This window comes from Scyliorhinus canicula, chromosome 3 (assembly GCF_902713615.1).
Source record: "Scyliorhinus canicula chromosome 3, sScyCan1.1, whole genome shotgun sequence".
Taxonomy (NCBI): Eukaryota; Metazoa; Chordata; class Chondrichthyes; order Carcharhiniformes; family Scyliorhinidae; genus Scyliorhinus; species Scyliorhinus canicula.
The window spans coordinates 216,753,151-216,777,423 of record NC_052148.1 but is presented as its reverse complement, the minus strand read 5'-3'; the positions used below and the strand labels follow the sequence as shown (position 1 = coordinate 216,777,423).

At 51.5% G+C, this 24,273-nt stretch overlaps 1 protein-coding gene across 2 annotated transcripts in view; it reads right to left on the bottom strand.

Annotated features, from left to right (window-relative positions):
• Nucleotides 1-24,273, bottom strand: part of LOC119963293 (glutamyl aminopeptidase) — a 116,514-nt gene that overhangs the window by 78,120 nt on the left and 14,121 nt on the right. For both annotated transcript variants that reach the window (XR_005460071.1, XM_038792158.1), the window contains exon 2: nt 4,269-4,410. Coding sequence is in view for 1 of the 2 variants with exons in the window: in XM_038792158.1 (XP_038648086.1) it covers nt 4,269-4,410 (142 nt within the window). In the remaining variant the exon portion in view is untranslated. The remainder of the gene's footprint in view (nt 1-4,268; nt 4,411-24,273) is intronic.

The following is a 24,273-nucleotide window of genomic DNA, read 5'->3' as shown; positions in this document are numbered from 1 at the left end:
CCGAGGGGCTGGACGGTCGGAGGGCAGCCCAGGCCCAGCACCCAGCTGCTGCCCAGACAGTTCCCGGGATCCTGGACTTACCAGACCCACCCACAGACCCGATGCATTTGGAAACCCAGGGAGTGGACAACGGGATGACGGCCGCCTTCTAGCATCTGCAGACGCAGCTGGAGGAGTCCATCCGCGTCCAGGAGCAGGGAGTGGTGCCGGTCATGGCTGCCACCCAGGCCGACACTGCACAGGTGGCGTCCACAGTGGAGGCAATGGGGGCAACGGTTTTGGCCATGGGTCAGGTTCTGCAAGGCGTGGGGCTTCATGTGCATGCGTCATACATGGCCCAGGACAGGGCTGCCCTCTCACACGTAGCCATGTTCCAGAACCAGCTGGACATTGCCGCCGTGCTCCGGGGTCTGGCCGAGTCTCAGCAGGCCATGGCCCAGTCTCAGCAGGCCATCACTGAGAGCATCGGTGGCCTTGCGCACGTGCTGGATGACGTCGCACAAGCCCAGAGAGAGGTTGCACAGTCCCTGACAGGGATGGCTCACTCCCTGAGCTCCATCGCTGAGTACGTTCAGACCCTGGTCGATGGCACAGCGGGCCTCCAGGACTGGCAGCGCCACGTGTCGGTGGTGCCACAGCGCTTGTCTCCATTTGCACCACTGTCCCACAGTGAGGCCCATGGGCCACCAGGCTCCCCGAGGGAGGAGGAGGTTCTAGGGCCCATCCTGGTGACTCATGCAAGGCAGGTCCCAGAACACTTAGACACTCCGTCCCTGGTGCATCTGGTGGGCAGCGGGCAGAACAGGGTGGCACCAGGCCCACCGAGCAGCCTGGCCCATCCAAGCCGGGCCTCCCCAGGAAACGCGCGCCAACGGGGAGCCAAGTCGCAGGGCAGGAGTCTCAGCAGTCCACCTCCACTCCTGCTGTACCGTCTGGGGAAACACCAAGGCGTAGTGGTAGGGCCCGTAAGGCAAAGAAGTTCAACACGTAGTAAGTTGGCACGGGTGCAGGGCACAGCTTAATTATAGGGGCTAGGGCACTTGTATGTGAATGTCACGATTAAAGTCACTGTTACACCAAATCTAGATGTCTCTGTGCTGTGTCCGGTGCCTGAGGGGTCGTGAAGGGGACCGAATGGTGCTCGGTACAACGGTGAGGCCGGGTGTGTTTTCCCCCACTCCCAAACCCCCCCATAGTCCTTGGAACACAGACGCCAGCTACCCCACATGGCCATGTGATGGAGTGTCCGAGACGCATACAGGGACCACCCAGGTGGAGGGTGTAGCTGTGGCCATGAGTCAGACATTGGCTAACGATCCGGAGCTCACAGCTCATCGCAGAGCGGGTTGTCATCATTCAACATAGCACTGATCACACCCGCTTACACAAGCAATTGTGTGAGACCATCCTGTTGTGCTGTGAAAGTGGTGCTGTGAGAGCTAGGGTTTTTGGATGGTGCGGGAGGTGGTTGGTGCTGGGTGGTGCGTTTGGGCGGAACGGTGGTGCATGTGCCTTGCTCAGCGATGCCCTCCCCCTAGTTGGCAAAACGTGCGGCGATCAACTCGTCACGTGCTCGCTAGCAAATTCGGTGGCGCCGTGCAGCCTCCCGGACATATCCAGACCCCATGCCGCTTCTGTACCCCCTCCCTTCCCCATCCTCCTCCTCCTCCTCATGTACAGATGCTTCACCCTCATCGGGCTCCCTCTGTACCTCCTCCTCCAGGACATCACCCCTCTGCTGGGCAATGTTGTGCAGGACGCAGCAGACAATAACTATGTGGCCGACCCTCTCTGAATGGTACAGGAAGGAACCTCTGGAGCGGTCCAGGCACCTGAAGTGCATCTTCAAGAGGCCAAAGCACCTCTCGACAACACCCCTGGCTGCTGCATGGGCCTCATTGTTGCGGGTCTCCACGTTGGTCTGTGGCCTCCGTATAGGCGTCATCAGCCACGACCACAAGGGGTAACCCCTGTCGCCCTGCAACCAGCCCCTCAGACGGGGACGGGGGGGGTTGTCCCTCGAACATGGCGGGGATGAAGGATTGTGCCAGTATAAAGGCATCATGCATACTGCCGGGGTACTGGGCGCACACGTGCATGACCTTCATGCGGTGGTCACAGACGACCTGAATGTTCATGGAGTAGGTCCCCTTTCTGTTCATGAACACGTCCCTATTCTCAAATGGTGGACGCATGGCGACGTGCACCCCATTAATCACCCCCTGGACCATTGGTATCCTGGCCATGGAGGCAAATCCCGCTGCCCGGGCATCCTTGTGTGCGGTGCTCTGGAAACTGGATGTACCGGTCGGCGATGGCATACAGGATGTCGGTGACTGCTCGGATGCACTGGTGCACCGGTGCCTGGGAGATACCGGACAGGTCCCCGCTCGGCACCTGGAATGACCCCGTCGCGCAGAAGTTGAGGGCAACCGTCACCTTGACGGCCACCGGGATAGCATGTCCTCCCCCCGTTCAACGTGGTGCCAGGTCTGCCATGAGGTGGCATATATGTGCAACAGTCTCCCTATTCATCCGGAGTCTCCTCCTGCATGCCCTGTCTGGCAGGTCCTCAAGGCCTCATGGGGTGCCTCTGGCACCTTGGCACCACCACCTGCTCCTCCTCCTCCCCCTGCACCCCATCAAGATCAGAATCCGCGTCCTGTGCATCCCCGACGATGAGGTGGTCATCGTCCCCCTCCCCCTCCTGCACCTGTTGGGCAGGCGGGCCTGCAGCCTGAGCGTTTGGCACGGGGCTCTCTGCAGCCAGTCCCTCTGCTGCAGCTGCCGCAGCTGCTCTGAGCCGCCTGCGTCAACGCTGCCGAAGGGCCACCTGCAGGACAGCGGTTCCCGCCACCGCGGCAAACATAGCTGGCTGGTGCGCAAACATGACGATCTGCAGGGGGGATACAGCATGTTTAACGATGGTGCATTGACACCTCGACAGCCAGGTGCCATGGGATACATGTGTGCCCCGGTTGGCTGGTGTCGCTACAGATGCGCAGGCATCCTGACCCCTGCCCACAGTATGCGCCCACCGCCCAGTTTTGCCCATCCCTCCTCATTGCGCCACCGTGGGCTGGCCATGCCCTCACGGGGGCTGGCATGTGTTCCGCCTTGACCCTTCCCAGAGATGGTCTCCGTCAGCTAGGTGTTGCGGCACCTGTGTGTGTGTGGCGGGGGTGGGGTGGGGGGGGGGGGGGGCTGGGCGCACCCAAGGTCAAGGCGTTGGCCGTGCAGGATGGCAGCGCCAGTGGCCTTTGCCCATCAGCATGACCTCAACTTGCAGGCATGGCTTCGCCACCGTCCGGCCATGGCAGGCCTGCTGGCATTTCGCTCCCGCGGAAAACCCTCCCCGCAACATGGAGGCCCCCTGCCCCGACCCCCCCCCCCCCCCCCCCCCCCCCCCCCCCTCCGGAACATGACTGCACCCTCCTCCTTCCCCCCCTCCTCCTACCCCTCTCCCCCTTCCTCCCCTCTCCTCCTTCTCACCCTCCCTCTCCCTCACCACCCGAGGATGGCGGCACCCGTCCTCAAGATCCCCCCCACCCCGCCAGCACCGGCTATGGACGTCACAACATGCAGCCTCTGAAAACGCCTTCCGCTCACCTCCTCACTCCGCATCGTCAGCCAGCACGACTGGCTGACAAATTACTTTTGCAGGGGTGAACCGTGACGGCATGTCGGGACTTCGGTCCACCCGGGCCGCTGAATAGCGGGGGGCCCGGAGAATCACAAGACTTAGCACCTCAGGCGATTCTCCGGGAGGCGCGGCGCTGACCTCAATGACGCCGTTCTCGCCGGTTGGGAAAATGGCGGAACGGCATCGGACCGGCGTCACGCGAAAATCCGGCGCGAATGGCGATTCTCCCAAACAGCACGGCATGGGAAAATCCCGCCCACAAACTCCACACGGAGAGTCACCGAAGGCCGGAAGCGAACCCGGGTCTCTGGCCATGTGAGGTAGCAGTGCTAACCACTGTGCCACCGTGCTGCCCTGATCACTTTCAGATCGCTTTCCAATTGGAATTAGTTGAAAAGTGACCTTAAAAGGATGGGAAAGGTTAAGTAAAACTCCACCTTAGCAGTTAAAAGTTATAGCTGGGCTCCAGATTCTAGATTACCCACAAGCAGCACCAAAGGAAATCTATGGGGAGAAACGTTGATTAAACATGCTCTCAATTTCCCCATAAACAGGTTTGTCCATATGGTTCAGCAATTTGAGGCCTATGCCAACACTAAATTAATTTTTGAAACGGTACAATTACCTCAGCTGGCATGTTTGAAAGCACTTGATAGGGCTCATTATATATTATAGAGATGGTGTATGTAGCCTTCTTATTAGGTTCATCGAAACAAGGGAAAGATTTCCGTGCGTCTGTTGGTTCATGGTCAGTAGCTGCAATGCTCCTGTTAGTAAAATAACATTTTTAATGTATATTTAAAAATAAATAATGAAAGTCACCAGAAAAATCAAAACAACAAAATTGCTCTGATAAACACTTTTTCCAAGACTACTTTCTGATCAGGTATTGTATAACAAAGTACAGGCAATGGGGCAAATGACAGGCAGTACACATCAAATAGCAAAGCCCTCCTCTGGCAAAATTTGCATCATCATTAAAATGGCTGCCTCGATTCCTAACTGATCTCCCTCTATATACACGGTACATGGATTGAACAGAATACTCCAAATCAGAATCTCATCGAACAGCAAAAAAAATAATTTCTTGCTAATTGTACAAATGCAGGTTAACAGGCGTATAAATGAACCCAAGTGTAAATATGAAGAAGGAGATAGAGGGCACGATTTAACGGAAAAGTTTCTCAGTGCTTCTCGATGGTCCACCCGGGGAGGCCATCACTGGTAAAAAACGTTCATCGGGCCACTTAATGATACGCATGGGCTTCACGCTGCAAATGATAACAAGGGGGAGCAGCATTGAAACCGATCCCTGCAGAGCAAACCCCAGGGCAGCCTTCAGCCACGCCACCAAGGAGACAAGCTCCAAAATTCGGGGATGCCGACCAGGCCAGAATGTTGAACGCGGTCAAGTCAATACGGGATGCCTGTTCCCCCGAGGGGCTTGGAGGGTCAGCTCATATCTTCCACATAATTTGATCGCATTGAAAAAATATTTGCTTAAAAATTAATTAAACCCAAAATCTAAATGATGCCTGAAAGAGCACTCACTGTTGTAGACAATCTTTATATATACAGATCATTTAAATCCACACAGATGCTGCTAGATCTGCTGAGTCTATCCAGCATTTGCTGTTTTTATTCATAACTTTTTGTCCAACTTTTCTGATGCCATGATGTGGAGATGCCGGCGTTGGACTGGGGTGAGCACAGTAAGAAGTCTTACAACACCAGGTTAAAGTCCATAATGTTTGTTTCAAACACTAGCTTTCGGAGCACTGCTCCTTCCTCAGGTGAATGAAGAAGTTTGTTCCAGAAACATATATATAGACAAATTCAAAGATGCCAGACAATGCTTAGAATGCAAGCATTTGCAGGTAATTGAATCTTTGCAGATGCAGAGATAGGGGTAACCCCAGGTTAAAGAGGTGTGAATTGTCTCTAGCCAGGACAGTTGGTAGGATTTTGCAAACTCGGGCCAGATGGTGGGGGGTGAATGTAATGTGACATGAATCCCAGGTCCCAGTTGAGGCCGCACTCATGTGTGCAGAACTTGGCTATAGGTTTCTGCTCAGCGATTCTGCGTTGTCGTGCGTCCTGAAGGCCGCCTTGGAGAACGCTTACCCGGAGATCAGAGGCTGAATGCCCTTGACTGCTGAAGTGTTCCCCGACTGGAAGAGAACATTCCTGCCTGGTGATTGCCGCGCGATATCCGTTCATTCGTTGTCGCATTGTCTGGCATCTTTGAATTTGTCTATATATATGTTTCTGGAACAAACCTCTTCATTCACCTGGGGAAGGAGCAATGCTCCGAAGCTAGTGTTTGAAACAAACATGTTGGACTTTAACCTGGTGTTGTAAGACTTCTTACTGTTTTCTGATGCCAATCACTGCACAAAACGTACCGGTGTCTGAAAATTACATCGTCATCTTATTATCCAATTATCCGGAAGCAATAACGAAACTGGGAACAGGATATTCCTACTGCAAGCAATTGCTTTATTTGTCAGGAAACTATGTTACTGTGGTATATTTTGTTTGTTTTATTAATAATATGTACTCATTAAATCAGGGAAAAGAGCATGCAAAATTGCTTCCACTAATCAATTTATGCTCAGCTTATTTCTTTCAGTTTTCCCTTTAATTCTCTGCATCTGTTTTCGAAATTCGCAGAAGCAAAATGCAGATTCAATCATGCAAATCTAATTTGCATAAATCCTCCAAATGATTCGCTTCTGTCATTCACTGCTGTAAGCAGCCTGAGATTTTTATTTTGTGGGGGTTTGACTCATATTACGCAATATTGACTTATCTGATTATGCAAGATGGGGGCATCATGATCCCACCCTTAGCAACCAGAATTGGACATGTGCATGCCTACTTCTCCAGAAACTCTGACGGCAAGCTAAGGCTATCTATGGAGTGCAGCTTGACGTAAATTGTTCAGCTGCTTTGTCCAGCATCATGTGAACATAAAGAAGTAGAATTATGACCAGATTCGCTTCATCCCATCAGCATAACTTGGGCTGGATTCTTATTCTGTGTTCCCATCTGATCAGGATGCAGGCTGTTGCAGAGAATGATTGAGAATTAATTCAGTAGATTCTACTGGTGCCTCACTGATGGAGTAGCATTGCAGTCCCCAAGCCCAGCAGGACAATCACTGGTAATGCCTTCTCTGCCATTACATGTGAGTGATAGCAGAGGTTGCTGATGAACCTTTTGCGTGTTGACCTTTGTTACTATTTCCTAACGGGGCGGGGGGGTTGGGGGGGGGGGGGGGGGGGGAGGCGGTGGTATGTCCCAAAAAGAGACAGCAATGGTGTGGATTAAAGGTAAATAAGGAGATTCCCCACCCAGATAGCCGAGTGGCAGTTATCTGTCCATCACCTGAAGCCTGAGTCATGAGTTGTTGATTACTTGCTTTTGAAGCTTAACTGATATATGTCATCTTAGACTCTGCATAAGCAAGTATATGTGTAAATATGTTTAGCCTCCGACCAGTAGGTGTCAGGCGTGTTATAGCCTGTGACCTGGGGGGGGTGGGGGGAGTCTGAAGGAGAAATCGTCATGGTTAGTCATGTTTGTATTAGTCCCAATTTGAACTTTTTTCGCTCATCTTATGAAACTCCGTTTTGGGGTCTATAATCTGGAAGCGCCATAATTGATAGTAACGGGTGAGCTGAGCAAAGCGGGAGAAATTCGAACATCAGCCTGGGAAGGCCAGTGGATTCACTGACTGAGAGATTTGACTGGGGGAAAGCAACTGAAAAGTGATAGCACAGGAAGCTGGATTTGACTGGCTAATAGGGAAGCTGTGCTAGATTTGAAAATCCACTTTAAATTACTGGTTATAAATTGCTTTCAGACTGAGGTAATAAAGAGAGATATCAAAAAAACAATTAACTAAAATAGAGATAGAGGCTCAGGTGATGTGTTGTTCCTGCATGACGTGGGAGCTGGTGGACCCCATGTGGTTCCCCGTGACCACATCTGTAGTAAGTGTTGGTTGCTTGAGGAACTCCAGCTCAGAGCTGATGAGCTGGATTCTGCACTTCAGACGATGCAACACATCAGGGAGGGGAAGAGGCAGTCACACCCCTTAGCCTAACTAACTTGAATTCAGCCAGTGGTCAGGGACAGGAGGATGTGGCTGTGAGTGAGGCAGGTAGAGGGATCCAGGAGGTAGAGTTGTAGGAGTCTCAACCCTTGTCCCTGTCCAGCAGGTTTGAGATTCTTGCTCCCTGTGTGGTTGGGAACGGGGACTGCAGGGAGGATGAGCAAACTGACCACAGCACCAAGGTGCAGGGTGCTGATCCAGTGGGAGAGAGAAAATAAATGTAGTCATAATTGGGGATAATATAGTTAGGGGCATTGGCACTGTTCATTGTGACCAGGATCGAGAATCCTGAAGATTGTGTTGCCTGCCTGGTGCTCGGGCGGGTGTCTCACCTGGACTGCAGCGGAACTTGGAATGGGAGGATTAAGATCCAGGTGTCATGGGCCACGTGGGTACCAGTGACATAGGTAGAACAAGGACAGAGGTTCTGCTAAGGGAGTATGAACAGCTAGGAGCTAAATTTAAAAGCAGAACCAAAAATGTAATAATCTCTGGATTATTACCTGAACTACGAGTTAATTGGTTTGGGATCAGTAAGAATAAAGAGGTAAATGCATGGCTCAAAGACTGGTGTGGAAGAACTGGGTTTGAATTCATGGGACATTGGCACCAGCACTGGGGAAGAGGGATCCTGGCACCAGTACTGGGGAATAGGGATCCTGGCACCTGTACTGGGGAAGAGGGGACCTGGATGGTCTTCATCTGAATCATGCTAGGATCAGAGTACTGGCAAATCGCATAACTAGGGCTGTATACAGGGCTTTAAACTAAATAGTCAGTGGGAGGGATCAGTTTTAAAGTTAAAGGTAGAAGTGCAGATTAATGATGAGGACTTTAAACTAGTTAAAGGGGCAGAGGGCTCAGAAGAGGTTGGTAAAGTTTCCAGAACACATAATAGAGCAGAGAGTGCAGAAAGTGGCAGGAATCTAACTTTAGGCAGAGGAAAAAAGGGGACAAATATGAGAAGGGGGACAGGCAATGCAGGACTGAGGGTATTGTACCTAAATACGCATAGTGTATGGAACAAAATAAATGAGCTTGTTGCACACATTGAAATTGGTCAGTACGATGTTGTGGTCATCACAGAGACGTGACTGCATGGGGTTCAGGACTGGGATCTAAATATCCAAGAATATGTGCCCTATCAAAAGGACAGGCAGAGGGGCAGAGGGGGCAGGGTTGCATTGTTAGTAAGGAATGAAATTAAATTGATAGCAAGAAGCAATATAGGATTAGAAGGCATAGAATCTGTATGGGTAGAGTTAAGGAATCGCAAAGGAAAAAGACCCTGATGGGAGTTATGTACAGGCCCCCTAGCAGTCATCAGGATGTGGGGTAGAAAATAAATCAGGAGGTTGAAAAGGCATGTAAAAAAGGCAATATTACAATAATCATGGGGAACTTCAATATGCAGGTGATTGGGAAAATCAGGTTGGCAGCGGATCCCAAAAAAAGGAATTTGTAGAATGTCTACGCAATTTTTTTGGAGCACCTTGTAGTGAAGCCCACTTGTGAACACACAATTCTGGATTTGGTGATGTGTAATGAGGCACACCTGGGGCGGCCATGATCACTAAGCTTAAGGTGAAGGAACCCTTAGGGGGCAGGGACCACAATATGATAGAATTCACCCTGCAGTTTGAGAGGGAGAAGCTGAAATCAGATGTAACAGTATTACAATTGAATAAAGGTAACTAAAAAGACATGAGGGAGGAGCTTGCCAGAGTTAATTGGAAGGGGAGCCTAACAGGGAAGACAGTGGAACAGCAATGGCGGGAGTTTTATGGGGTTATTCGGAAGGCACAACATAAATTCATCCCAAGGAGGAGGAAACATGCTGAGGGGAGGACAAGGCATCAATGGCTGATGAGGGAAGTCAAGGACAGCATAAAAGCAAAAGAAAAAGCATACAAGATGGTGAGGATTAGTGGGAAGCCAGAGGAGTGGGAAGCCTTCCAAAGTTAGCAGAGGACAACTAAAAACGTAATAATGGGGGGAAAGGTGAAATATGAGTGTAAGGTAGCTAGTAACACAAAGAAGATTGCAAGAGTTTTTTTTTATATATATAAAAGGTAAGAGAGATGAGGCTGGAGAAGTAGTAATAGGAAGCAAAGAAATGGTAGAGGAACTGAATACCTGTAGTTACTTTACATCAGTCTTCACGTGGAAGACACCACTGGGATACCAGAACTTAAGGAGAACTGGGGCAGAGGTGAGTGTAGTGGCGATCACTAAGGAGAAGGTTCTGGGGAATCTGAAAGGTCAGAAGGTGGAAAAATCTTCTGGACCTGATTGACTATGCCCAAGGGTTCTAAAGGAGATAGCTGAGGAGATTGTGGAGACATTGGTGGTGATCTTTCAGGAAGCACTGGAGGCAGGGAGGATGTGCTGGCTTTGGAAAGGGTCTAGAGGAGGTTCACAAGAATTATCCCTGGAATGAAGAGCTTGTCATGTGAGGAGCAATTGAGTACTGTCAGTCTGTACTCTTTGCAGTTTACAAAGATGAGGGCAGATCTTATTGAAAGTTACAGGATACTGCAAGGCCTGGATAGGGTGGACGTGGAGGGGATGTTTCCACTTGTAGGGAAAATTAGAACCCGAAGGCATAGCCTCAGATTGAAGAGACGATCCTTTAAAACAGAGACAAGGAGGATTTCTTCATCCAGATGATGGTGAATCTGTGGAACCCTTTGCCGCAGAAGGCAGTGGAGGCCAAATCACTGAGTGTCTTTAAGACAGAGGTTCTTGATTAATAATGGGAACAGGAGTAATGGGGAGAAGGCAGGAGAATGCAGATGAGAAACATATCAACCATAGTTGAATGGCAGATTCGATGGGCCGAATTACCTAATTCTGGTCCTAAGTCTTATGATCTTAGATATTGTCCCACAATGATGGAGGGCTTTGTAGCAACCCCTTTCTTCATTTCTTACCCATTTCCTGCTGAGCTCCCAGTCTTGACTGGGGACTTCAGTGACAGAGGAACATTTTTCCAATTTTTTATAAGCTTCTCCTCTGTGGCATCAGCAGAACCTTTCCTTTCTGCAATGGCAGGCTCCCACATGGGGACAGCAATAGTTTTTCTATACTCTACTCTTCATCCCAGACGCTGTGGGCGCGATTCTCCGATGCCGCGCCGCATCGGGAAAGCCGTCGTCAACTCAGTCGAGTTCCATGACGGCGCAAAACGGCCCCGATCACGATCGATTCTGACCCCGGAAATGGGCTAGGAGCGGGGCCGCGCGAAACACGGGGGGGTGACGTCTGAAGGCCGCGATGCCCGATTGACGCCCGAATGATGCTGCTCCGCGTCATAAAAGGGCGCGAGCGACGATAACAAGCACCCCCTGACAGTGTTCGAGCAGAGGGCACTGGGAGGTGCAGGACCAAGTGAGACAACCCTGCATGACAGCCCCCCCCCCCCCCCCCCCCCCCCCCCCACAGCCCATCCTCTGTCCCCTCACACTCTACCCACTGGACCCCCCCATCCTCTGTCCCCTCACACTCTACCCACTCAACCCCCCATCCTCTGTCCCCTCACACTACCCACTGGACCCCCCATCCTCTGTCCCCTCACACTCTACCCCTCACACTCTACCTATTAGACCCCCCATCCTCTGTCCCCTCACACTACCCACTGGACCCCCCATCCTCTGTCCCCTCACACTCTACCCGCTGGACCATCCTACGCCCGGCCGAGCATGTCAAACTAACCCCGCATTATTCTGTTCCATAGGGCGTGCTGACGAACGTCCAGGGCCGCCTGGTGCCACACACAGGCGACCATCCACGACATCTACCGCACCCAGGACCACACGCCAGAGGGTGGCAGGAGGTCGGCCAGGAGTGCCATCCTCCAAATCCGGGACTCTCGAGCAGGACGCACAGAGGACGGCGACGCAGTCAACGGAACCAGCAGAACCAGACATGGTCCGCGTGCGCCCTGCGCTGGGATATGACTGGGACCAGGACACTCCTGAAATTTTTACAGACGAGGACCTAGAGCTTGCGGCACTGCTATCTCCCACATCATCCACCATCCCAGAGACACTCACCTCGGTTGGGCAATTAAGTAATGAGGCTCCTGGGTCACGGTCTGGTGTGCACCACACAGCTGAGCCGGTACAGCAGGTGGAGGTCGGAGCAGCCGAGGGGCTGGATGGTCGGAGGGCTGCCCAGGCCCAGCATCCAGCTTGCGGCCAGACGTTTCCCGGGTTCCTGGATTTACTAGACCCACCTGGACAGCCGATGCATTTTGAAACCCAGGGACACAATGACGGGATGAGGGCCGTCTTCCAGGAGCTGCAGACGCAGTTAGAGGAGTCAAACCGCGTCCAGGAGCAGGGAGTGGTGCCGCTCATGGCAGCCACCCAGGCCGACACCGCACGGGTGACGCCTGCGGTCGAGGCAATGGGTGAAACGGTATCGGCCATGGGTCAGGTTCTGCAAGGCGTTGGGCTTAATGTGCACGCATCATCCATGGCCCTGGAGAGGGCTGCCCTCTCACAGGCAGCAATGCGCCAGAGCCAACGTGACTTTGCCTGCGCGCTACGGGCCCTGGCCAAGTCTCACCAGGTCATGGTCCAGTCCCAGCAGGCCATGGCAGAGTCCCAGCAATCAGTCGCGGAGAGCATCGACCGCCTGACGCACGTGCTGGATGGCATCGCGCACTCACAGGTTGAGGTCGCACAGTCCCTGGCAGGAATGTCTCACTCCCTGGACTCCATCTCAGCGAACCTTCAGACACTGGTTGATACTGTTGCTGGCCTCCAGGACTGGCAGCGCCAGATGTCGGTGGGGCGACGGGCACCTCCCCGCTCGCACCTCCGTCCCACAGTGAGGCCCGGCGGCCACCGGGCTCCCCGAGGGAGGAGGAGGTTCTGGGGCCCGTCCCATTAACTCCATCACGGGATGTCCCTGAACGTTCGGCCTACCCCGTCCCATCCCTGGTGCATCGGGTGGGCAGCGGGCAGAGCAGTGTGGCACCACGTCATCAGAAATGCCCGCGGAGCAGCCTGGCCCATCAAGGCCTGGTCGCCCCAGGAAACGAGTGCCGACGGGGAGACACGTCGCGGGGCGTGATTCTCAGCAGTCCGCCTCCACTCCTGCTGTACCATCTGGGGATTCACTTAGATGTAGTGGTAGGGCCCGTAAGGCAATGAAGAGGGACACATAGTAAGTTGGCACGGGTGAAGGGCACAGTTTAGTTGTAGGGGCTAGGGCATCTGTATTTATATTTACCATTAAACTCACTGTTGCACCTAACTTGTAAGACTGCGTGATTTTTCCGATGTGTGCTGTCCGTCTGCATGACTGGCGATGCAGGTGGTAGTGGTAGTGTTCAGCGATGCCGTCGCACGCGACCCGTGAATCGTGCAGCCACCAACGCGTCATATGCCCGCTGTCCTCGCCGGTGCCGTCGTGTAGCCTCCTGGACATTACCAGCACCCGGGTCGTGTCTGTGTGCTGTGCCCGACGCACCACCAACCTCCTCCACCTCCTCCTCCTCCACCTCCTCCTCCTCAGTCTCCGTGTTGGCACCACTGCCAGTGGCTTCTCCCTCCGACTCCTCCACCAGGGCATCTCCCCTCTGCATCGCGATGTTGTGCAGCGCACAGCAGACCACTACAATGCGAGCGACCCTCTCAGGCTGGTACTGCAGGGCCCCTCCGGAGCGGTCCAGGCACCTGAATCTCATTTTCAGAAGACCAAAGCAGCGCTCCACCACACCCCTGGTTGCTGCATGGGCCTCATGGTAAAAGATCTCTGCGTTGGTCTGAGGCCTCCGTATAGGCGTCTTCAGCCAAGACCTCAGTGGATAACCCCTGTCGCCCAGCAACCAGCCCCTCAGCCGGGGGGGCCGTCCCTCAAACATAGCAGGGATGAATGACTGCGCAAGAATGTACGCATCATGCACGCTCCCAGGGAACCTTGCGCACACGTGCATGATCTTCATGTGGGGGTCGCATACCACCTGGATGTTCATGGAGTATGTCCCCCTCCTGTTTGTGAACACTTCCCTGTTGCCTGCAGGTGGGCGCATGGGGACGTGAACACAACCAATCACTCCCTGGACCATCGGTATCCCGGCCACGTTGGCAAATGCACGGGCTCGTGCTTCTTGATTTGCTCGGTCCTCGGGAAAGGTGATGTAGCGGTCCGCGATGGCGAACAGGGCGTCGGTCACATCCTGGATGCACCTGTGCACCGATGCCTGTGATAACCCGGATAGGTCCCCGCTCGGAGACTGGAAGGAGCCGGCAGCATAAAGGTTAAGTGCCACCATCACCTTGACGGCAACCGGGATCGCGTGTCCTCCTCCCGTTCCACGTGAGGCGAGGTGCGCCACAAGGTGACAGATATGTGCGACCGTCTCTCTGCTGAACCGGAGTCTCCTCCTGCAGGTGGTGTCCGGTAGTGTCTCGAAAGAGATCCGGGCACGGTACACCCTAGGCCCTGATCGTCGCCTCTGGCGCCCTGGCTCCACCATCAATGCCTCCTCCTCCTCCTCCTCCTTCCCCCCATGCTGCTCGATGACGGGCCACTCCGCAGCAATTCCCTCTGCTACTGCAGCTGCCCCTGTATCTACTGTGGGATGTCGCTTTGGACGCTGCTGGATGTCCAACTACAGTGCAGCGGCCCCAACCACTGCGCTGAACATAGCCATTCTGTTCGAATACATTATGGTCACCTACAGAAGGGTGGTGGGGGGAAGAGAAACGACATGTTAGACAGAGGTTATTCGACATCTCGGCAGCCGCCTGCCACGGGATACCTGTGTGTCCCGGTGGACTGGTCGCGCTGCTGACACGCGGCCAGCCTAACCCCTGGTCACTAACCAGCACGACTGGCTGACGACTTTAAAAGTAGGTGTGGATGGTGACGGCGACGTCGGGACTTCGGCCCATCCGGGCGGAGAATAGCGGGAGTGCCGGAGAATCGCCATTTTGGGTGAATCGGGCGATTCTCCGTGTTTTTGCGCGCGAAACACGATGGAACACATTTGGCTGTTTGGGAGAATAGTGGGAGCGTGTCGGACCGGCGTCGTGTGAAAATCTGGTGCGGCCCACTATTCTCCCAACCGCCGTAACATTGGAGAATCGCGCCCTGTATCTTTTGTTTTCTTCACTCAGCTTGACTTGGCCATCAGCTTTTATTAAAATTGCCTACTCCACATTCCCCCTACTTGCCCCCCACTAATACTCCTCCTTACTCCAGCCCAAAAGCAGAATCCACTAGCCTCACTTGGCAATGACCCCTTTGTTGAATCGAATAGTTGTTACCATAGAAGACTATGAGCAATCACTGGAATGTTAAACTATCTTTCATTGTTAAAAGCACATTGGTTCAGATAATAGGTGATTTGTTTGAATCTAAATCTAAAAGTAATACAATAGTGTGAATGTAACCCTTCAGAGCCAAGGTTAGTTTAACAATAGTTCTTTCATCACATGTACCAAGATCACCTCATAAGGAGGCTCAAATGTGAATCTGTCATCCAAATGTAGTTGCAAAATGTACATGCAAACGATTTTGCAGAAAGAAAAGAGTAAATTAATTGTAATTTTCTTTTATTGCATGCATTTCCTTTCTTTATTGTGCATTTTTTAAATTGTACCTTCTATGGTTATTGGCTGCAAGACTCCCATGTTCCCTCCAGTCGCTAAACTACTGTTACCAAGGAAGATTAAGAGGGAAGGAAGAGAAGAAGGAAGTGCTCATTACTACACAAAGATGAATGATTTAATTGTACATTCTATTTGGAATTATTGTGCAATGATCACTGCAATTTTGAAAGATTAACTTAATTTCCAAGATCCATTCTGACAAATGATATGAACTCCTGACCTGAAAGCTCAGTCATATTCGGGTTTCTGCTGGATAGGGGAATCGGCCACAAAGATGCCATATTTTTGAAAATAGTTTTTCAAATTTGAACATATTATTTCAAACTTTTTTTAAAATTCATTTTAATTGGATGTGGGCATCTCTGGCTAGGCCATCCCTAATTGCCACTGTGAAGGCGGTGGTGAGCTGCCTTCTTGAACCGCTACAGTCCATGTGGTGTTATGGTGGGAGTTCCACGATATTGACCCAGCGACAATGAAGGAACTATCAAGCGGGATGGTGAGTGACTTGGTGGTGTTCCCAGGTATCTGCTGCCCTTGTCCTTCTGGATGGCAGTGGCCATTGGTTTAGAAGGTGTTGCCTTGGGAGTCTTGGCGTGTTCCTGGATGGATGAATGGATTTGTTTGTTGTCATGTGTACCAAGGTACAGTGCAAATATTTTTCTGCGAGCAGCTCAACAAATCATTAAGTACATGAAAGAAAAGGAAAGAAAAGAAAATACATAATAGGGCAATACAAGGTACACAATGTAACTAGATAACACCAGCATTGGGTTAAGCATACAGGGGTGTAGTGTTAATCAGGTCAGTCCATAAGAGGGTCATTTAAGAGTCTGGTAACAGTGGGGAAGAAGCTGTTTTTGAGTTTGTTCGTGCGTGTTCTCAGACTTCTGTATCTCCTGCCCGATGGGAGAAGTTGGAAGAGTGAGTAGGCCGGGTGGGAGGGTGTATTATTCCATCACACTCCTGTGTTGTGCCTTGCAGGTGGTGAACAGGCTTTGTGGCTTCAGGAGGTGAGTTACGCATGCAGGATTCCTTGCCTCTGACCTGCTGTTGTAGCCACAGTATTTATGGGCGGCATTCTCCCCTACCTGGCGTGACAGAGGGTCCCGGAGTAGGGGAGTGGCGCCAACCACTCAGGGGTCAGGCCTCCCCAAAGGTGGGGAATTCTCCCCACCTGTGGGGGCCAGCCCCGCGCCGGAGCGGTTGGCACCAGAAGACTGGCGCAAAAAACCGGCGCCCCCGGCAGCGGAGCTGGCCGAAAGGCTTTCGCCGGTCGGCGCATGCGCCGGCAGTGACGTGAGCGGCAGCTGGCCGCTGATGTCACTGCCGGCGCATGCGCGATGTGGGGTTCTCTTCCGCTTCCGCCATGGCGGAGGCCGTGGCGGCTGCGGAGGAAAATAGTGCACCCAGGGCACTGGCCCGGAGTCTGAGTGGGGGGCCCCGATCGCGGGCCAGGCCACCGTGGGGGCACCCCCCGGGGTTCGATCGCCCCCCGCCCACCTAGGACCCCGGGGGCCTGCTCGCGCTGCTGATCCCGCCGTTCCAGAGGTGGTTCAAACCTCGGTGGCGGGAGAGGCCTCCCAGCAGCGGGACTTCGGCCTATCTGGGCTGGAGAATCACCACAGGGGCCTCTCCGATCGGAGTAGCGAGATTCCTGCCGCCGCAACTTCCCGGGTGGCGGAGAATCTCTGTCACGGCGGGGGCGGGATTTTCGGCGGCCCCAGGCGATTCTCCGACCCTGCTGGGGGTCGGAGAATTTCGTCCTATATTACTTGTCCAGTTAAGTTTCTGGTCAATGGTAACCCATTGTTAAGTCCCAGGATGTTAATCATGGGGCGTTCAGCTGGGAAAACAGCTGGTAATACCCATGCAGTGCATTTGCATATTATTTTAAGAGTCATTAAACTACTTTTTAAAAACTAAATATTGTCTCCATTTAAGTAGGAAACAGTGGTGTCATCTCAGTAGTAGATGGTTATCTGCTTCTATTGCCAATGGTAATTCATAAGTTTCTTATTGAGTGCGGTTGTAGTTTAGACATTAGAAGTGCCAAAATAGATACATATTACAGAAAAACGAAGAAATTTGATAGTAATATGAAAATGAAAAATTAAATGAAAATCGCTTATTGTCACGAGTAGGCTTCAATGAAGTTACTGTGAAAAGCCCCAAGTCGCCACATTCCGGCGCCTGTCCGGGGAGGCTGGTATGGGAATCGAACCATGCTGCTGGCCTGCTTGGTAAGCCAACGATTTAGCCTGATGAGCTAAACCAGCCCCTGGTTTCACTGAGTATCACTGAGTTTCTCGGTATCACTGAGAGAAAAGAAGAAAATCAGACAGGTTCGCCTGAGTGCGACTAGATCCGCTATGCAGTTACAGTTGCCTGCTTCATTCCTCTTTGGTAGCTGTGTATTTTACTTGGCCAGCCAGCCTCTGCTGCATTGCTTGATGTTAGTCTTGGCTTGCGTTTACTTTGTTTGTTATTATGCCCTCTAGTTTTTTTTGCCCTTGGGTTTATCCCCTTGCCTTTGTGCCCCTTGCGTCCCGCGGTATTCTTGTGGGGTTTTTGCTCCCCCCTCTCTGCTCCCCTCCCTCCCCTTTTCTTCCTTTTACTAACCATAGCTTGTCTGTTTCTTCCCCCCCCCCCCCCCCACCCCACTCCCCCACTCTACTGACTGTTGGCTACAAACAGGTCCTGGGACAAATTGGTGAATGGCTTCAGCATCTTCCGAGCCCCGGATGGCGAATTGGATTTTCTCCAGTTGGAGAAATTCCGACAGGTTGGACAGCCAGTCTGCAGCATTGGTTAGTGCTGCTGATCTCCAGCCAAGTAGGATTCTTCGACGTGAATTTAGGGAGACAAGGGCATCAGCCCCCCTCCCAATTAATAGTTTTGCCTGGTCTGACATCCCGAAAACTGCCACTCTCGGGCTTAGCTCTACCGTCACCCCCACAACTTTGGACATTGCCTCAAAGAAGGCTGTCCGTAACCCAACAAGCCTGGGGCATGCCCAGAACATGTGGGTGTGGTTGGCCGGGTCTTCCTGGCACCGTTCATATTTGCCCTTCACCTCCAAGAAGAACCTGTTCATTTGGGTTCTAGTTAGGTGTGCTCTGTGCACCACGTTCAGCTGCATTAAGCTTAGCCTTGCGCATGTGGAGATGGAGCTGCCCCTGTTCAATGCTTTGTTCTAGAGACCCCACCCTATTTCTATCTCCAGTTCTTCCTCCCGTTTTTCCCGTGTCTCATCCAGAGGGGCCCGTGCCTTCTCTAACAGCCGTAACAGGTCCCTGCAGTTCCACCCCGCCTAATTTGTCTGCATCCAGCAGTTCCTGTATCATTGGGTGTCTCGGTGTCTGTGGGTATGATGTCATCTGCTTGTGGAGGAAGTTTTTGATTTGTAAATGTCATCGTTCATTCCCTGCAGTTAGTTTTCTGTCAGTTCCTCTTATGTCGGTAGTCTGTCGTATGTGTAGAAGTTCCTAACTATCAATGTCATCTCGCCCTGTCTCCAACTCTTAAAGTTGGGATCCAATATGGCTGGCGTGAATCAGTGATTGTTGTAGATGGGTGCCATGATGCGCATTTCAGTCAGACCAAAGTGCTGCCTTAGGTGGTTTCATGATCGGAGCGTGGCTATTACCACTGGGCTGGTAGACTGTTTGGCTAGCGGGAATGGGAGTGTTGCTGTGGCAAGAGCCCAAAGGGATGTTCCTCTGCAGGAACTCTCCTCTGTCCTTACCTATTCTGCATCTGGCTCCCTTATCCATCCCCTCACTCTTCTCGCTGTGGCTGCCTAGTGTTAGTATTGCAGGTTTGGGAGGGCCAGGCCTCCCATGTTTCATCATCTCTGTAGTACCTTTTTGGGGATTCTTGGGTTCTTGCCTCCGCCCCCCCCCCCCCCCCCCCCCCAACACACAAACGCCATGATCATTTTGTCTGTTGTGGTGAAAAAGGCCTGAGGGCTCTAGATCAGTATGGATCTGAATGGGAAGTGGAACCTGGGCAGTAGTTCATTTTGGTGCACACTCAGGACCAGGGAGAGTGGGAGCATGTCGCACCTCTGCAGGTTCTTCGTTGCTTCCTCCACCAAACTAGTCAGGTTCCATTTGTGGATCCGTGTCCAGTCATGGACAATTTGGATTCCCAGGTAGTGGAATTTGTTTTGGGCTTGTTTAAATGTCAGTCCCTCCTGGTCTGTTCCTCTCCCTTGCGGGTTCACTGGGAAGATTTCATTTTTGTTCCAGTTGAGTTTGGAGCCGGAGAAGATTCCAAACACTTTGATAGAATCATAGAAGTTAGAGTGCAAAAGGAGGCCATTTGACCCATCGAGTCTGCACCGGCCTTTGGAAAGAGAACCCTACTTAAGTGGATCAGGAGCATTATTTAATTATTTTACACCTAATAATTGGAAATATTCAAGTGTATATTTACACCAGTGCTCATTGCAATTTCATTGAGTATTACACAAAAGCATTTTACTTTTTTGTGAAAAATGGACATAGACTGAGATTAAAAACAGCCAACTCGAAATTGTAAAAATTACTTATTTGGCTCAGTTACAGTTTCCAATTTGGTGCAAGGAAATCGACCAGATTTATTAAACATCCTGAGAGTATGTTCCAGAATTTCTCCTTACAAAGAACTGATACATCTAAGTGCTGTGATATCCCAGAGACAATGATGAGGCAACTCATTTAACAGAGTTCCTTCTGTATCTAATCAATTATTACCAACCTTCACATTCTGTGCTTTTGACTGGCGGAAGAAAAACTTGTAAAACTGTAAGATTGTGGGTCTCAATGGATAGACAAAATCAACTTTTTCAGTTTCCCGTTGAAATAAGGCACACCAAGCACAATTTCAGTGGTCTGAATTTTGCACCCATTGTGCGTGCAAGATCGGCGGGCTGGGAAGCGGTTGTGTTTTCCCCATCCGGATGCAATTGGAACCTGAATGCGATTTCATACTGGCTGGCCAATTAAGCACCAGCAGGGGTTTGAGCGTGGAGGGCGTGGGTCCAGTAGGATTCTGGTAGAGGGTTTAAACTCTCGGCAAACACCTGAAGGTTGACAGGAGTCATTGAGGAGCCGCGGGGAGCTGTCCAGGAGAGATTCTAAACATTGGCATCATTTATAGCCTTTACACCTGCTGGGCACACAAAGTGTTTTGTCACCCCTATATTGCTGCTGAATGATGAAAACTTTCATCACAAATTTGTTTCCATGGCTCTTGCTCCCATTTTGATGACATGATTAACACTGATGCAGGAAGATATTTTTCAATTCAACAGACTGATTTTGGTACAATCAGCAGCTTATTGTCACTAGTAAAGCCTTTGAGAAGAGGCTGTCTGGGACAGCCAATAGAAACATAGAAAGGAGGTAAGAGCGAAGAAAAGGCATATGCATCCATACTGCGCCTTTCATCAACGCAGACTATTGCAAAACTTAGCACAATCGTTGAATTATTTATTGAAGTACGGTCACTGCCTTACTACAAAGAACTGCGGCGATTCCTCCATCAGGTCCCATAAACGGCACTGAGATAAACAATTAAATATTTTAGTGATACTTTTAGTAATGTACTTATTTGGTTGGTGGATAAATGTTGGTCCGAACACCAAGATAACTACCCTGTTATTTTCTGATTGGTGTTGTTGAATCATTTATGCCCATCTGAGAGTGCAGTCGAAGCCTTGGTTTAATCTCATCTGAAAGCTACCTGCAATATTGCATCATAGCTTTTGGTACCATTCAAACCCATAGCTGTTAGAGGCCACAAACCTGCCAATGGAAATATGTAACTAAGTATTTCTATGTGTCTACCTATAAGAGGTCTTGTGGCGCAGTGGACTCCAGGACTTGATGGTCAAGGAAATTGCGGGCATAATGCGGCCAAACAAGTATCAACTTGTAAAGTCTTGCAGCGTACGCCAATGGCGGACTGTAAGGGTGGCAGAGATTCCTGGTTAACCATGCAATGGAAAGAATCAGAGCCTCTGCCATCGCCCTGCACAGCCTCAGACTACAATATGCACATATGCATATTGCCACCCCTTGGGGGAGGTGCATTGGTGCTAGTTGGCTGGATGGCTGGTGCAGACCAGATTGGTTTGATCCGGTTTTGGCTGGGATGCAGCTTGCACCTGCCTCTTTGCCCTATCGGTGATGGAGGTTCCAATGCAGTGCCTCGGACCTGCCTTCAGGCAGAGAACTGAAGAAGATCTGCTCATGTTTAGGCAGCAGGGTAGCATGGTGGTTAGCATAAATGCTTCACAGCTCCAGGGTCCCAGGTTCAATTCCCGGCTGGGTCACTGTCTGTGTGGAGTCTGCACATCCTCCCCCTGTGTGCGTGGGTTTCCTCTGGGTGCTCCGGTTTCCTCCCACATTCCAAAGATGTGCAGGTTAGGTGGATTGGACATGCTAAATTGCCCGTAGTGTCCTAATAAAAGTAAGGTTAGGGGGGGTTGTTGGGTTACGGGTATAGGGTGGATACGTGGGTTTGAGTAGGTTGATCATGGCTCGGCACAACATTGAGGGCCGAAGGGCCTGTTCTGTGCTGTACTGTTCTATGTCTATGTTCTATGTTTTGAATTCATCACATGAACTATTTGAGTCTCTGTTTTTAAAGAAGGTGAGAATCATTCAGTATATTCTGAAATTATTTTGTAACATTGAGGCTGGTGGTCACAAATGGGTTCCATCATTTGCACCCATTAATGGTGGAAGTGAATCATCACCTTCAATATTCATTTAAAGATGGACCCTGAAATTATAGCAAAGCAGCAAATGGGCTAATTCTAAATAACTTATCATTTCAGATCAACCAATAGTTAATTTATTTTGGATGCATTAACATTGCCATAAAGATTGTAAAGAATTATAGGCAAACTTGATAAGTACTCATGTCCTACTTTGCGTAAATTTCAGAGTTGCAGTGAGAGTTAACTCTGAACCTGTGGTAGGGAAATTGAAAGGTAATTTGAACACAATAACACTCAATGTGTCTGGGTGGTGGGAGGGGGTTCTTGCAGACTTTTAGTGATGGAAAGGAGTTTGCCCCTTGGGGGGTCATGGGTTGGTGGTGTTGCCCATGTCTGCGTAGGGGGTTGGGGCGCGATGTCTGTGGGTAGGCAGTGTGGTGACCCGCAACCTCACTTTGAGATTGGGGCACACTTTAAAAATGGCGTCCTGATCACTGAGGAGCCGGTCTTGACAGCGAGTTTAGTTCCCCACTCCAGGAAAACATTCTGGGCTGTATTCTTTGTTTGGGAGTCTACGGGCAGGATTCTCCGTCGGCGGGATTCTCCGTTTTGCCGGCTTTGCACTAACACCCGTGGATTTCCTAACGGCGTGGGGGTGCCCATAATAGGGAAACCCCATTGGCCGACAACGGGGACGTAGGATCCCGCTGCTGGCGGGAGCACACCACACCAGAAAGCGCGTGCAGCAGGACGGAAAATGCGGCTTTGTGTTCTCCCACTGGAGTTTGCCGCCGGTTTACAATCCCCCTTGGAGCTTAAACCGGTAACCAATTCTGTATTCCTTGCCATGCAAATATATGCATGGTGTGAAATATGAGGGATTCCCAGGGAATCCTGCTATTAGGCTGCAATCTTGAGCGGGTAGCCGATATTGAGGTCCCACGGCCAGCCACCCGCCACCCCCTCTCTCCCCCCACCCCCCCCCCCCGCCCAGAAAATCGGCCCCAAACTCTGCCTCCCACGCTGTACAGCAACCACCCAACTCTTGATTGCACCCCACCCCCACATATGTTCCAGCTGTAATTATTCTCACTGCCCTGTCTGGACTGCACTCTAGCTTCCAGACAGGGGATTCGTTTTTGGGGGTATTCTGTGTGTGTGTGTGTGGTTGGGGGGGGGGGGGGGGGGTCCCTTTAGGCAGGGTTCCCAGTTAGGGCTCTCCCTATCCTCCTACATATGGGGTTGAACTGGCCCTCTCCCCACAGGGACTCCTGTAATGTGGGACCCACCCCCTCAGGGACTGCTGTAATAGGACCCCCCCCCCCCAGGGATCCCTGCAATAGGAGATACCCCTGTCTAATGGAAGCCCACACAGAGATCCCTCCCCCCCCCCCCCCCCCGCAACAAAGGGCCCGCCCAGAAAAATGACCCCTATCTGCTTGCTTGCAGACAGGGGCTTTGGGAAGCCTTATAGCTGTATTACCTGCCTTGCAGCTTCATGTGTCTATTCCTTAAAGGTGAGCAGCTGTGCCTGCGCCTGGTTCCCACAGATTCACTGTGGGTAATCCAATCACCCAAGTGTGTGATTTCGCCGCTCTTACCGCTCTTTGATGTGGGCAATTTTACAAACATTGGGGTTTCACCACTTAGGCATGAAGAGATATGAATCGATCAGAGCAGCAGATCGTTTTTACGAGCTGTCAATGACAAACTACGACTGGAAAGCGATGACTTAATTGCAGAAAGTGAATCTGTGGGAACCAGAGGCAGGCAACGCTGCTCACCTTCGAGGACTGCTCAAGTGGAGCTGCAAGGTAAGTATTAAAGCTATAATTCCTCTCAAAGCCTCTAACTGGACAGCTCTCCAGCTTCCAAACAAGGTCCTGTTTTCTGGGGGGGGGACTGTTTGTGTGTGTGGGGGGGGGGGGGGGGGGACAGTGTGTGGGGGTTCCTTTAGGCAGGAGGTTCCTGTGGTAGTCCCCTGTTACATGGGTCCCTGTGGGGGGACCCCATTACAGGGATCCCGGGGAGGAGGGGTCCCTTATTAGAGGAGTCCCGGAGGGGGGGGGGGGGGGGGGGGGGGCAGGTCGGATCACCTCCGCCTGTACTTTGGGATGGGGGACATCCAGGCAATCTGGCGGTAGGGAGAGTCGTGGCCAGTCTGCAGTGC